Here is a 14,491-nt window from a genome sequence, read left to right on the forward strand (position 1 = left end):
AATATATGTCTACATATAGGATATCAAAATCTTAAAAGAGGTATTGGTGAGTGGTGAGATTATGGGCAATTATTTTCCTTCCTACTGTTTATTTATGTGAAGACAATGATAAACCTTGAAAGAAAAAAAAGTACCCACAATCTCACTTGATGTTAAGTAATTTTGATTTATTTTTATTTTTGCATACTCATATTCTCAAACTTTTCATCAATGAAAATTATATTACTTAAAGGATTGAAAAATCATTTCCAAAAGCCTATAAAATTCTAGAGCCTGATTCACAAAGAGCCACTTGACCAACTGCACACACAGCAAGTCACTGGCAGGGCAAAAACGGGGTTCCCCTTCCTAGCAGGGGACAGAATCCCTGGACACACTGGGAAGATGTTCTGGGTGTTGCTGTCTCTTGTCCCTTGGCCAAGAGGTGGTCTGGGCATAGAAGACAAGAGTGGGCTGGTTGCGGTGGCTCATGCCTGTAATCCCAGCACTTTGGGAGGCCGAGGTGGGCAGATCACAAGGTCAGGAGTTTGAGACCAGCCTGGCCAACGTGGTGAAACCCCATCTCTACTAAAAACACAAAATATTAGCTGGGCGTGGTGGCAGGCACCTGTAATCCCAGCTACTTGGGAGGCTGAGGCAGGAGAATTGCTTGAACCCGGGAGGCAGAGGTTGCAGTGAGCCGAGATCGCACCACTGTACTCCAGCTCAGCTGACAGTACAAGACTCCGTCTCAAAAAAAAAAAAAAAAAAAAAGTGGGTGGCATGTTGCAGGAAGCCAGGGACCCCAAACAAAGGGACCGGATGAAGCCATGGCAGAAGAACATAAATTGTGAAGATTTCATGGACATTTATTAGTCACCCAAATTAATACTTTTATAATTTCTTACTCCTATCTTTACTGCAATCTCCGAACATAAATTGTGAAGATTTCATGGACACTTATCACTTCCCCAATCAATACCCTTGTAATTTCCTATGCCTGTTTTTATTTTAATCTCTTAATCCTGTCATCTTCTTTGTAAGCTGAGGAGGATATATGTTGCCTCAGGACTCTGTGATGATTGTGTTAACTGCACAAATTGTTTATAGGGCATGTGTGTTTGAACAATATGAAATCTGGGCATCTTGAAAAAAGAACAGGATAACAGCAATCTTCAGGGAACAAGGGAGATAAGACTTGGAGCCTGACTGCCGGTGAGCCAGGTGGAACAGAGCCATATTTCTCTTCTTTCAAAAGCAAATAGGAGAAATATCTCTGAATTCTTTTTCTCAGCAAGGAGCATCCCTGAGAAAGAGAATGCACCCTGAGGGTAGGTCTATAGACAGCCCCTTAAGGTGACCACCTTTTACGGTCGAAGCTGAAGGGATGAAAGGAGCCCTGGTCTCCTGTAGCGCTCCCAGGCTTATTAGGACGAGGAAATTCCCGCATAATAAATTTTGGTCAGACAGGTTGTCTGCTCTCAAACCCTGTCTCCTGATAAGATGTTATCAATGACAATGCATGCCCAAAACTTCATTAGCAATTTTAATTTCGCCCCATCCTGTGGTTCTGTGATGTCTCCCTGCCTCCACTTGCTTGGTGATATTTTTACCTTGTGAAGTATGTGATTTCTGTGACCCACACCCTATTCATGCACTCCCTCCCCTTTTGAAAATCGCTAATAAAAACTTACTAGTTTTACAGCTTGGGGAGCATCACGGAACCTGCTGACAAGTGATATCTCCTCCGGACACCCAGCTTTAAATTTCTCTCTCTTGTACCCTTTCCCTTTATTTCTCAAACAAGCTGAGACACTTAGGAAATAGAAAAGAACCCATGATAAATATCGGGGATGGGGTTTTCCCCGACAGTGGCAGGAAGGTGGCTGAAGGTAGGAGGGGGAACCTAAATGGGACATAGGAGGCATGGTTGGCACGAGCTCAGCCTGACCAGGACTCAGAGAGGTACACTGATTTGGTCAAAAGTCGTAGTACTTTTCCTGCCTGAGATTGGTGGCCCTTTTGCTGGGCTTTCTCAAGCAAGAAATATCCTCTTCTATTTCAGAATGATTCTGAATCATTAACCCAAGTCCTCCCAACTGCACTGATCTTGTCCCAGGGAGGCCCTGGGCTGCATTACCCAACTGATCACTAACCACAACCAGCTCTGCTCTCTCCTGGTTCCTGAAATCCAGGAGCAGATGGTGGTGGGGAGGAGGAGTTTGGAGACAACCCTCTACCAGAAGCCAAGAAAAAAGGGGAGTGAGGAGGAATAGAGGAAGTTATCTTGGTCCTGCGCCCACAGCCCCCAGGGTCCTCTTTCCTGTGAAGTCCAACGGTCTCCAGCCAGATTTCCTGTTCCCTTAGCCCCACCAAGAACCAGAGGCTGCCCACCGGGGTTGGCTGTAGAATGCAGGTTACTGTTGGAGTGGGGGATGGCCAACTGAGGCCCATTGGGTCATTTTTACTCCAGGTCTCCCTTTCATCCTCCTGTCTTCACTGGGGGCACTCTATTCCCCGCAGTTCCTGGGCTACCAGTTCCTGACTTTTGTTCCTTTCAAAGGAACCCTGGATAACCAATGTAACCAGAATTTCAGAGGGGTTAGTTGTGTGTATCCCCTGGGGACAGCACTGGTATAGGCACACAATGGTGAGCTGATAAACTTGGGTTGGAAGTGCTAAATTCAAAGGCTGGGGACAGGCTGAGCCCAGTGGCTCACACCTGTAATTCCAGCACTTTGGGAGGCTGAGGCGGGTGGATTGCTTGAGGTCAGGAGTTCAAGACCAGCCTGGTCAACATGGTGAAACCCTGTATCTACTAAAAATACAAAAATTAGCTGGGCATGGTAGTGGGCACCTGTAATCCCAGCTACTTGGGAGGCTGAGGCAGGAGAATCGCTTGAACGATTGCACACCAGCCTGGGCAACAGATCAAGATAACGTCTCCAAAAAAAAAAAAAAAGACGGAACAATGCTGGTCCCTCCTTTCCTGCCCCTTCCCCCCATTTCAGAGGCCCCTCTGTGTGTACCTTCCAACCCCAGTGGGGGAGGAGAGAGAGTTCAGTCTCCAGGATCAGACCTTCCTCTCCCTCACCCCGCCCCCAGTTTACAGGACATAAAAGCGCAGATTGAGCTAAGAGGAGCTGCCAATATCAGGTGACCTGTGGAGGTGGGGTCCTTGGAGACTGGATGACAGCAGCTGGAAGGGGATAAGGGTGCAGTGAGCCCCTCCCTCAAGGAGGTCTGGCTTTATCCAGAGACAGAGCCCTCTGAGGTGGGGCTGAGGTACAAAGGGGGATTGAGCAGCCCAGGAGAAGAGAGATGGGGGTTCCCTTCTTCCCTTCTCTCAGATGCACAGTGGACTCAGGACCTTGCTGGGCTGGGGGTATCACTGCAGAGATGAAGCTGCTTCTGGCCTTAGCAGGGCTCCTGGCCATTCTGGCCATGCCCCAACCCTCTGAAAGTGCTTCTCCAGGTAATAGTTCCCAAGGTGGGAGAAGATGGTGTGTTGGGGTGGTTGTGTTCCAGAGACCCCTTTTCTCAGAGCAGGACTTCTTAGCTCTGGGGCCTGATAGGGGGTTGGGGCCCATTCCTGACTTTGTGATCCCTGCTCTGGGCAGCTGTCCTGGGGGAGGTGGATACCTCGTTGGTGCTGAGCTGTATGGAGGAGGCCAAGCAGCTGGTGGACAAGGCCTACAAGGAGCGGCGGGAAAGGTGGGGCACGAGGCACTGCCCAGCTCTGGGCAAGGCTGTCCCAGGCCTTGCAGAGAAGGAGCAGGCAGCAGGGAACTTGATGGTGGGAGAGGGAGATTACGGGGACCCATGTGGACTCCCTTTCTGTATGTCTGTCCCTGTGTCTCTGGATGGGAGAAAAGCTTAAACGCCATCCTTCCCAAAGCCTTGCCTGTCTGGACACCCAGGTCCATATCCTTTTTATAAAAGGAAGCCTTCCTCCCACCCGTGGGCCTGTCTGCATGGTCCTGCATGTCTGCCCCTGGGCTGGGGCTCTGCTGGGTGGGTCTGCACCCCTTCTCTGGCCCTCACTCCTCCTTTCTCTAAGCAGCATCAAGCAGCGGCTTCGCAGTGGCTCAGCCAGCCCCATGGAACTCCTATCCTACTTCAAGCAGCCCGTGGCAGCCACCAGGACGGCGGTGAGGGCTGCTGACTACCTGCACGTGGCTCTAGACCTGCTGGAGAGGAAACTGAGGTCCCTGTGGCGAAGGTCATTCAACGTCACTGGTACTGTTGCCCATCCCACCCCAGGCCCCTGCTCCACTAGTGACTCCTCCTAGGGACCACAGCCGTCTCCCAGTGATCCCCTCAACTTCTTCCTCCAGGGAGTCTCAGGGGTCTCCAGGGCTCCTCAGCCTCAGGTTGCCTGGGATAGGAAGTGAGGCGGCTCAGCTTCCCCATTGCTCTTTCCCTCGGCAGATGTGCTGACGCCGGCCCAGCTGAATTTGTTGTCCAAGTCAAGCGGCTGCGCCTACCAGAACGTGGGGGTGACTTGCCCAGAGCAGGACAAATACCGCACCATTACCGGGATGTGCAACAACAGGTGCGGCTGGCAGGGGGTGGCTGCAGGACCCGGGCTCAGAGAGGCGTCCCGGATGCCTCAGGCCTCCCGGTGTCAGCGCCCTGTCATCCCCTTGCAGACGCAGCCCCACGCTGGGGGCCTCCAACCGTGAGTTTGTGCGCTGGCTGCCGGCGGAGTATGAGGACGGCTTCTCGCTTCCCTACGGGTGGACGCCCGGGGTCAAGCGCAACGGCTTCCCGGTGGCTCTGGTGAGCGCGGGGTGGGGGGGTGGGGGCAGATGAGATGGGGCGAGGCCCAGCCACGCGGTGCGCGGACCCAGGCGCCAGCTGACTCCGTGTCCCGTAGGCTCGCGCTGTCTCCAACGCGATCGTGCGCTTCCCCACGGATCAGCTGACCCCGGACCAGGAGCGCTCACTCATGTTCATGCAATGGGGCCAGCTGTTGGACCACGACCTCGACTTCACCCCTGAGCCGGCTGCCCGGGCCTCCTTCCTCACTGGCGTCAACTGCGAGACCAGCTGCGTGCAGCAGCCGCCCTGCTTCCCACTCAAGGTGGCCCTGCTTCCCGCCCACTGCCTGGGTGGGGAGAGGGGAGATTGTTTCTGGAAGGGGCCATCTCCTTTCTGTGCCCAGGTTTCCTTTCCCAGCCGCTGAGGAAGGCTCGCCCTGCCTTCCCTGTGTGCAGAAGCACTGGCTGCTCAGCTGTGACCTGTCTCCTTCCTGTGCCTGGGCTCAGCCAGCTGGCAGCCAGGGCCGTCCATTTGCTCACTGCCTCTTGCAGGCCAAGGGAGAGACGGTTGTTCCTCCCTGGCTGACAGCAGTCCTGTTGGTGGAATCACTGGCTTTTTGTTAGGTTGGGAGAGGGTTCTGGGAGGAGGACCTTCCCAGTGCCCCCCAAGCCTCCATGCTCAGTCCTGTTTCCTCCCCACGGAGGGGGCAGCCCCAACCCCCATCACAAAGAAGGAGAGAGTCTGGGGGTCTGGTGGGTGCCGTGGGATAGGGCTGGGAGTGGGCAAGGTAGTCGAGGCACTGCTGGGTACGGAAGGAGGAGGAGAGAAAGGAGAGAGCGCCTGAGAGAGGGAGAGAGACGGACAGGAGAATGTCAAGGCCAGAGGGAGAGCAGGCCCAGCAGAGAGAAGGGGAGAGAGAGAGGCGAAGCTTTAGTGAGGAAGGGTCGGAGGCCTGGTGGTGCCCAGACCCAGGGGCTGCCCAGGTTCCCAGTTCAGTGTTCTGCTCATTAACGCTGCGGCTCAGAGGCTGCTGCTGGTGGCGCCCTAGGCAGCGATCCCGTTCGGGCCTCCAGAGGCCTCTGCAGCTTGAGGTTACCAGAGGTCCTGAGGGCAGGGGAAGAGCCACTTCTGCCTGGGCACCTTCCCTGCCCTCGGTGAGCCAGTCTAGCCTCTCTCTGTGCCTCAGATCCCGCCCAACGACCCCCGCATCAAGAACCAAGCCGACTGCATCCCATTCTTCCGCTCCTGCCCGGCCTGCCCCAACAACAACATCACCATCCGCAACCAGATCAACGCGCTCACCTCCTTCGTGGACGCCAGCATGGTATACGGCAGCGAGGAGCCCCTGGCCAGGAACCTGCGCAACACGTCCAACCAGCTGGGGCTGCTGGCCGTCAACCAGCGCTTCCAAGACAACGGCCGGGCCCTGCTGCCCTTTGACAAGCTGCACGATGACCCCTGTCTCCTTACCAACCGCTCAGCGAGCATCCCCTGCTTCCTGGCAGGTCAGCGTTGGGGTGGGGACCAGGGGTGGCATAGGAGGTACTCCCTGTTGGAGCCACAGTGAGTCTGTTTGTGAGCAGCTAGTGGGTTTGTTCTTAGAGAGACTGTCCTCACCAGCCATTACTATCAACTTCGTGATATTAATCCAGTTGCCTTGGTAACAAGTCAGATGGAGCCAGAAAAGCAGAAAAGCAAACAACCTCTCCAACCCTAAGATGGAGACCCAGGGATGGATGAGGAGCCTCTGTCCATCAGTCCGTTGCTTTCTCTGTCCCTCTTTACCCTTCTGGACTCTGGAAGAGAGGACAGTTGAGTCCCTCAGGAGCGGGGAACTAAAGGACAGAGAGGGCTGTGGTGCCCTTGCCCTCTAGAGCAACACTATCCAATGTGGTAGCCACTAGCTGCATGTGGCTATTTTAATTTTAGCTATTTTAAGTTAAATAAACCCCGTTTCTCAGCGGTGCTAGCCACATTTCAAATGCTCAATTGCCTTACAGTCTAGTGGCTCCCCCTAATGGGTGGCACAGATGTAAAATATTTTCATCATCTCAGAAGGTTGAATTGGACCACACTGCTCCAAAATATCCCCTCCTGCGCACCTTAATTGCCCATAATAAGAGATGATGGGATTTTAAATGTAAACAATTGGCAGTTTTGGAGACATGATTGGGGCAGTGATGGCAGCCATGACCAGACATTTTCCAGCGTTTTTTTTTTTTTTTTTTTTTCCCCCTAAGACGGAGTCTCACTCTGTCACCCAGGCTGGAGTACGGTGGCACAATCTTGGCTCACTGCAACCTCTGCCTCCTGGGTTCAAGCGATTCTTCTGCCTCAGCCTCCTAAGTAGCTGAGACTACAGGCGCCTGCCACCATGCTTGGCTAATTTTTTGTATTTTTAGTAGAGACGGGGGTTTTACCATGTTAGCCAGGCTGGTCTCAAACTCCTGACCTTGCGATCCACCCGCCTTGGCCTCCCAAAGTGCTGGGATTACAGGTGGGAGCCATTGCGCCTGGCCATTTTCCAGCATTTTTAAATGTAAGCCCAATAGTGGACCTCAGGCCCTTTCCTCTGGCCTCCCTCTGCCTCCTCCTAATGGTTCCTGCTGGTCTCTCCCTGGCTGGGACCGTGGGAGGAGGATCCAGGTCGGACTTTCTACAAGAGAGGCCGACCTCTTCTGGGCTAGTTAGGCAAGGGCAGCCCTCCTTAGCCAGACTCAGCTGCCCCCAGCCTGGCTTTGATGAGCCTCATGTCCCAAGCCTGGGTCATTTTGACCTCTAGCTGCCCATGGATGGAGATGCTGCTCTCAGAGAATTTCCTTTCCACCAGCTTCTAGAGTTGACAAGGACTAACGCTAGTGTCCTGACCCTAGCCCTCTGGGCCCTGCAGAGAAGAGTTGTGGGAAGACTAGGGGAACCAAGGGGGATCTGCTTAGTTTTCTTGAACAGTCTCAGGTGTGGACGCCACACATCTCATGTCCTAGCCCCCTCCCCTGGAGCAGGCTGCACCATTGGCATGTAGTAAAGGGCAGGGCTGACAACTCTGTTGAAATGGTAGTGGCTTTCTGGAGTCCTGTGTTGAGAAGGATTCTGAGGTGGCATCCAATTTTAGCAGGAAAGAGTGCTGTGATCATTAGCTGCATCAGACATGGGCGTGGACGTAGGCTGTGCTGAAAGGCATGCTTCTTCCCAGACACTCCTTGGAATCAAGAGAATCAATGAACCAAGCAGTGTTCATAAGTCTCATACTTTGTACCAGGCACTGTGTTAAGTCCCATGTATCCATATGTGTGCTAGGAGGGAGGGTAAAATATAAAAAGGCACAAGCCTTAGTCCTGTGCTCAAGGAGCTCCCTGTCTCAGGTACAGGAAAATGGCACATCATGTGTTGGAAGTGATGCCTATTGAATGAACATCCCCAACCAGCAGTGCCCCTGAGCTGAGGCAGAAGCTATTATTGTGGACTGGGGCATCAGGGCAGGCCTCCTAGAGGAGTGTAAATTGGGGACGGTGTGAAAAGATGGATGGGGAGGAGGGTTGAGTAGGAGGCATTTCAGGCCTTGGCTGGGGAGGGGGTGTCAGTGGAGCAAATCTTTTCTGGGATGGAGGACTTAGGAATGACAGTGGCTTTTGCCTCCCTAAGGGGACACCCGTTCCAGTGAGATGCCTGAGCTCACCTCCATGCACACTCTCTTACTTCGGGAGCACAACCGGCTGGCCACAGAACTCAAGCGCCTGAACCCTAGGTGGGATGGGGAGAGGCTCTACCAGGAGGCCCGGAAGATTGTGGGGGCCATGGTCCAGGTAGGCTGTCTTGAGCACCGGGCACACGGGATCCAGATGTGCCCCTGCAACATCCTAGCTGTGTGACCTTGAGCAAGTTCCTAACCCTCCTGAGCCTTGCCTTCTTCATCCATGAGGCTATAAGGATTATAATACATATATGAAAACACCTTTCAGATAGTAAGTGCTTGACAAAGGCTTCTTCCCTTCCCTCTGCTTCGCAGGTTTGCTCCCTGCAGTCTTCTTTCCTGTGGGTCTGTTGTTGGTGTTGGGAGGGTTGAATGTTTGACTTAGTGCCTGAGTAGCTGTTCAGTAAATTCTTCTTCTTTCCATCTCACTGTCACTCTTAGCTCCTTTACCCACTCACATCTTCTTTCTAAAATTAAAAAAATTATAGGGCCAGGCGCGGTGGCTCATGCCTGCAATTCCAGCACTTTGGGAGGCCAAGGCAGGTGGATCACGAGGTCAAGAGATCGAGACCATCCTGGCTAACACGGTGAAACCCGGTCTCTACTAAAAATACAAAAAATTAGCCGGGCGTGGTGGCGGGTGCTTGTAGTTCCAGCTACTTGGGAGGCTGAGGCAGGAGAATGGCATGAACCCAGGAGGCGGAGCTTGCAGTGAGCTGAGATGGTGCCACTGCACTCCAGCCTGGGCAACAGAGAGAAACTCTGTCTCAAAAAAATAAATAAATAAATAAATAAAATTTTAAAATTATTATTATTATTTTATTTTTATTTTTTGATACAGGGTCTTACCCTGTTGCCCAGGTTGGAGTGCAGTGGTGCGATCTTGGCTCAATGCAATCTCCACCTGTCAGGCTCAAGCCATTCTCCCATCTCAGCTTCCTGAGTAGCTGGGATTTCAGGCACGCGCCACCATGCCCGGCTAATTTTTGTATTTTTTGTAGAGACGGGATTTCGACATGTTACCCAGGGTGGTCTCAAACTCCTAGGCTCAATTGATTCGCCCTCTTCGACCTCCCAAAGTGCTGGGATTACAGGCATGAGTCACTGCGTCCGGCCCACTCACCTCTTCTTTTTGGCTCTGTCATAATCCACCCAACGTCCTTAGCCTCATTTACTCCTGGGGCAATGTTCCCGGTTCTGTCTCTCAACATCTGGTGCTTCATTGCCCCCACCCTCTCCCTCAGAGGCAGATGCAGACACACACACACACACACACACACACACACACACACACTCCTAGATTCTGGAGGAGAGAGTTTCCGGTGCTAAGGGTGAGTTTTTGATTTGCACTAAGAACTCAAGTGAAATTCATTTACACTCCAAAAGAACTTCTAGAAGCTAGAATGTAGAGTGAGACTGTTCCATGTCTTCACTTTTCACGGGGAAAATCATGCCAGATGGTCCTTCATTCCTTCCTGCCTCCCTGCTTTCCACACACCTAAACTGAGCCTTACTGTGGGCAGGCACTTGGTGGGCACTGTGAAGAATTTCAACAACTTCAATTTCCCTTGCTCTCAAGGACTTTATAAGATAGTTGCAGAAATGACAGATTAATAACGTGCAGACAAGGAAGTTATCACAATGACAAAAAAAGTGATTTGCTATTTAGTCCTCTAAGGCAGAGGGCAATATAATTATCCTTAATGTACATTTGAGGAACTCAGACTCAGAGAGGTTAATGACTGGTCCAAGGTCACCCAGCTAGCAAGCAGTAGAACTCTATTTATGCCTCTCAGTGCCACTCTGTTAGGCCCAGTTCCAGTATTGTGGGAGGTTATTCCCTGACCGTAGAGGGATGGGAGGGATTCCCCAAGCCAAGAGCAGGCAGAGACTCTGGCCCTCCTGTGCTGCCAGGCGGCATTTGCAGTGGAGGAGTGGGTAGAGAGGCCATTCCAAATGACTTGTCTTTAGATCATCACTTACCGGGACTACCTGCCCCTGGTGTTGGGGCCAGCGGCCATGAGGAAGTACCTGCCCAGGTACCGTTCCTACAATGACTCAGTGGACCCACGCATCGCCAACGTCTTCACCAATGCCTTCCGCTACGGCCACACCCTCATCCAACCCTTCATGTTCCGCCTGGACAATCGGTACCAGCCCATGGAACCCAACTCCCGTGTCCCCCTCAGCAGGGTCTTTTTTGCCTCCTGGAGAGTAGTGCTGGAAGGTAAGCGGGACCTAGGCCAGGAGCGAGTGGGCTGGCAGCTAAAGGTGGGGTAGGGGTCACCTTGGCTCTAGGGAGCTAGGGTGGGGAGCAATCTGCTTTCCTCCCATCTTGGAGATCTGGTCTGACTCTCCAGCCTCAGTTCCCCTGACTCTGCTTCCATATCTGATAATAAAGAGTGGGGGTGGGGATGGCTCTCAGAGGTAACTGGCTACTTCCTATGTGTTGTGGCTTGCTGTGACCCAGGATGCCAGGGCCTGGGAGCATCGCAATCTTGCAAGTCTGAATGGCATAATCTCCTGAGACCTATATGCCCCTGGATCATGTAGTGACTGGTGAGGACCTGCTCACTGGAGCCACCTTGGTACCAGGCACTGCATGTGCCCAGCCCTCTTCTCGAATACTCCTGACCTTACCTGGACTTGTCCCTGACTCCAATCTGAGCTCTGATACTGATCCAGATACTTCCTTCCCCTGAGCTGGCTCCTCTGGTCCCCAGGTGGCATTGACCCCATCCTCCGGGGCCTCATGGCCACCCCTGCCAAGCTGAATCGTCAGAACCAAATTGCAGTGGATGAGATCCGGGAGCGATTGTTTGAGCAGGTCATGAGGATTGGGCTGGACCTGCCTGCTTTGAACATGCAGCGCAGCAGGGACCACGGCCTCCCAGGTGAGGGGCTGCAAGAGTCTCCCCTGACACTCTCCTCCCCTGAGCTGCCTCCTAGGTAGCCCATCACTCCTCTTCCCACTCTAGGGCCCCTGCCCTCTCCAGAGTATATTAGAGGCACTTTGCTCTCAGGAAGTAGTCTGAGACCCGGCCCCTGCCTTTCCCTGGACCCATCTGATCAATTTCCAGCTCCTCTCAGCCTCCTTTGCATGCTGTAATTCTCATCTGAGGGGCATCATCATCAATGATAACCCACAGTCTGAAAATCTGTCTCTGTCATCATTTCGTTTTGCTTCATTGTATGTTAACTCTGGGGGAAGAGATTATTGTTGCCTTCATTTTACTGATGAGGCAACTGAGGCTTGATGAGATTCAGAAGCTGGACAGGTTCTTTAGTCAAGTCAGTGGCAAAGCTGACATTTGAAGCCAGATTAGCCTAACCCCAAAGCCTGTGCCTATGTCGTGGGGTAGCCCATGTGGCTGAGGCTCCTAGACACACTTCACCTCTCATGGGTCAGAGACAGACACGTTGTGCTGCTCTGGAGGGGGACAAGGAGATGTCCCTATTCTTGGACCAGCAGGAACTGTGGCAATTTAGGGTTTGCCTTATGGTAGGCGGGCAAGAGAAAGACAGAGATGGTTCCAGAGAGGCCCAGTTGTGTTCCTTGGTCTGAGCCAAAGGTTCAGGGTTCCCTGATGTGAGGTCCTTCCCTCCCTCTATGACCTTGGTTGTGTTGGGAAGGTGAGTTTTCTGGGCTGCTGGCAGATATGTGAATCTTCCCGGCTGTCTCCAACGACCTCCCCACCTTGAGGCAGAGGGACCTGCCCACAGCCACCTGTCCCCTCCCCTACGCAGGGTACAATGCCTGGAGGCGCTTCTGTGGGCTCCCGCAGCCCAACACGGTGGGCGAGCTGGGCACGGTGCTGAGGAACCTGGAATTGGCGAGGAAGCTGATGGAGCAGTATGGCACGCCCAACAACATCGACATCTGGATGGGCGGCGTGTCTGAGCCCCTGGAGAGCAATGGCCGCGTGGGCCCACTCCTCGCCTGCATCATCGGCATCCAGTTCAGGAAGCTCCGGGATGGTGATCGGTGAGGAGGGGCAGGCGGCGTGGGCCGCTGGGTGGCTGTGGGCCTATCCCTGACTCTCTGGGAGCCCAAATTTCCTCCCGTCAGGTGAAGGACTGGAGGAGTCAGTGATTTTCCAGTGTGTTCCAGGAATCCTCCAGATGCCCTGGAGTGCCTCTAATGTGCCCTGAACCTGTTGGGGGTGCAGCAAGGAGAGACCTGGACCCCTGGTTGTAAAGGGAGGAAGATAGAAAAATGCCACCCTTAGCTACTTATTCCCGTGGGTTTCACTGTGCAACCATGGGCGTGTCAGCCACCAGTGGGCAGTCCCCTCCCAGCTTTCCCACAGCTCCCCTTAGTGTCATTTCGTCGTGGTCCTGACGTCTTCATGTCTAGTTCTTGCTTAGCCTGTATTGCACTTTTGGGAAAATTAGAAAAAGGTGCCCCTCTCTGGGTGGACGAATTATAAACCACCCCCAAGATTCTCTCTCACTCCTATGGATGCAACTCCTGGCCAGGGCACAGGGCTTCAAGAGTGTGTGTGGGCCCCAGTCCCCCTCCAGCGTGGTGCCCTGGAGGCCGCCGGGCTAGGGATAAGGGACAGGCCACTGGGCAGCTGTGCTTTACTCTGCACAATGAGTGGAACATCACTTGTGTGAAAGCCCCTGGACTGCCCAAGGGCCTGGGGCCCTCCTGTGCTGCCAGGTGGCATTTGGTGTGACCTTGTTATATCCAGGGAGCAGCACAAGCCCACCGATGCCCTGCCAGCCCAGAATATCCTCAGGCACAGTGTCCACGGGTGTTCCCCATGCAGGTTTTGGTGGGAGAACGAGGGTGTGTTCAGCATGCAGCAGCGACAGGCCCTGGCCCAGATCTCCTTGCCCCGGATCATCTGCGACAACACGGGCATCACCACCGTGTCTAAGAACAACATCTTCATGTCCAACTCGTATCCCCGGGACTTTGTCAACTGCAGTACACTTCCTGCATTGAACCTGGCTTCCTGGAGGGAAGCCTCCTAGAGGCTAGGTAAGGGGGTGCAGCAGTGAGGGGTATATCTTGGCTGGCCGATTGGAACCACGGAGATCTCCTTGCCCTAGGTGAGCCCAGCCCTGTTCTGGGTGCAGCTGAGAAAATGAATGACTAGACATTCATTTGTGTGCTCATGTATCTGCAAAGTATATAAATTGGCATTTCATGTGTGTGTGTTGTCTGAACATGGGGAGTGTTTCATGGGTTATGTGTATGTGCCATTTATGTGAGTGTGTGTTTGTGCCGATGAGAATACTGAGTATGTGGAAGGCAGCAGAACGGACTGGTGAGGCGCACAGCTCAGGAATTAGACTGCCTGGGTTCCAATCCTGGCTCTGTGGCTTGCTAGCTATGTGAACTTGAGCAAATTACCCTCATTAAACAAGAGTTTTCTTCCTTGTAAATTACATCTGTCATGGTTTCTTGGAGGGCCCACTTGTATCCTCTTGTTCTTCATTTATTGAGCACCTACTACATGCAAGGCACTGTACTGGGCATGAGAAACATATAGAGGCAAGAAAGAGATACCAAGATGCCATCTGTGTCTTGGTTAGCAGAGCTGGACCAGTGGTGCCCTGGAGGGATGAGCCAGCTGCAGCTGGGCTCTGTGGTTGACTTATGGGCCCAGCCAGCCAGACTCAGGCCATGGCTCCCCTTTTTCTTCCTCACCCTGATTTCTTGCTTATTCACTGGAGTCCTCCTGAAGAGGAACTGGGCCTGTTGTACTTTCTGTACCATTTATTTGTTCCCAATGTTTATAGTAATAAAGGCACCGCTGATGGGGACCTCCACTCTGTCCATGTCTGAGGAGGAACTGGCGCTTTTGCAGAGGCTTACTCTGGGCTCTGAACTTGAACCAGTGTGGTCTGTGCTCAGGGCCCTGTGTTTCTGAACTGAGGGTGAGGGTGTCGGGGAGTTTTCCTTTGAGATCTGTATGTGGAGGGCAGGGCATGCGGTGCAGACCCTCCTCCCTCACCTCCGCCCCTGCCACCCTGCAGTGAACTGTGGTCACCAAGCTCTTATGTTTGTTAATTGCTCTAGCAAACGTTTGCTATGTGTTCACT

The 14,491-nt window shown here is 53.1% G+C and overlaps 1 protein-coding gene across 2 annotated transcripts; it reads left to right on the top strand.

Moving 5' to 3' along the window:
• Positions 1 to 3,124: 3,124 nt before the first annotated feature.
• Positions 3,125 to 13,831, top strand: MPO (myeloperoxidase). 2 transcript variants are annotated; one of them, XM_005583827.5, is made up of 13 exons: positions 3,125 to 3,220; positions 3,330 to 3,454; positions 3,600 to 3,693; positions 4,043 to 4,218; positions 4,411 to 4,534; positions 4,632 to 4,761; positions 4,859 to 5,065; positions 5,930 to 6,248; positions 8,386 to 8,546; positions 10,406 to 10,661; positions 11,158 to 11,328; positions 12,182 to 12,419; positions 13,210 to 13,831. In XM_005583827.5, the coding sequence occupies exons 2-13, from the start codon at positions 3,379 to 3,381 to the stop codon at positions 13,415 to 13,417; spliced, it is 2,160 nt and encodes a 719-aa protein (XP_005583884.2). In that variant the 5' UTR covers positions 3,125 to 3,220; positions 3,330 to 3,378; the 3' UTR covers positions 13,418 to 13,831. The 2 variants fall into 2 exon arrangements, with proteins under 2 accessions (XP_005583884.2, XP_005583883.2); XM_005583826.5 differs by having other exon boundaries at positions 3,125 to 3,454.
• The last annotated feature ends 660 nt before the right edge of the window (positions 13,832 to 14,491 follow it).

This window comes from Macaca fascicularis, chromosome 16 (genome assembly GCF_037993035.2).
Source record: "Macaca fascicularis isolate 582-1 chromosome 16, T2T-MFA8v1.1".
In the NCBI taxonomy this organism is placed as follows: Eukaryota; Metazoa; Chordata; class Mammalia; order Primates; family Cercopithecidae; genus Macaca; species Macaca fascicularis.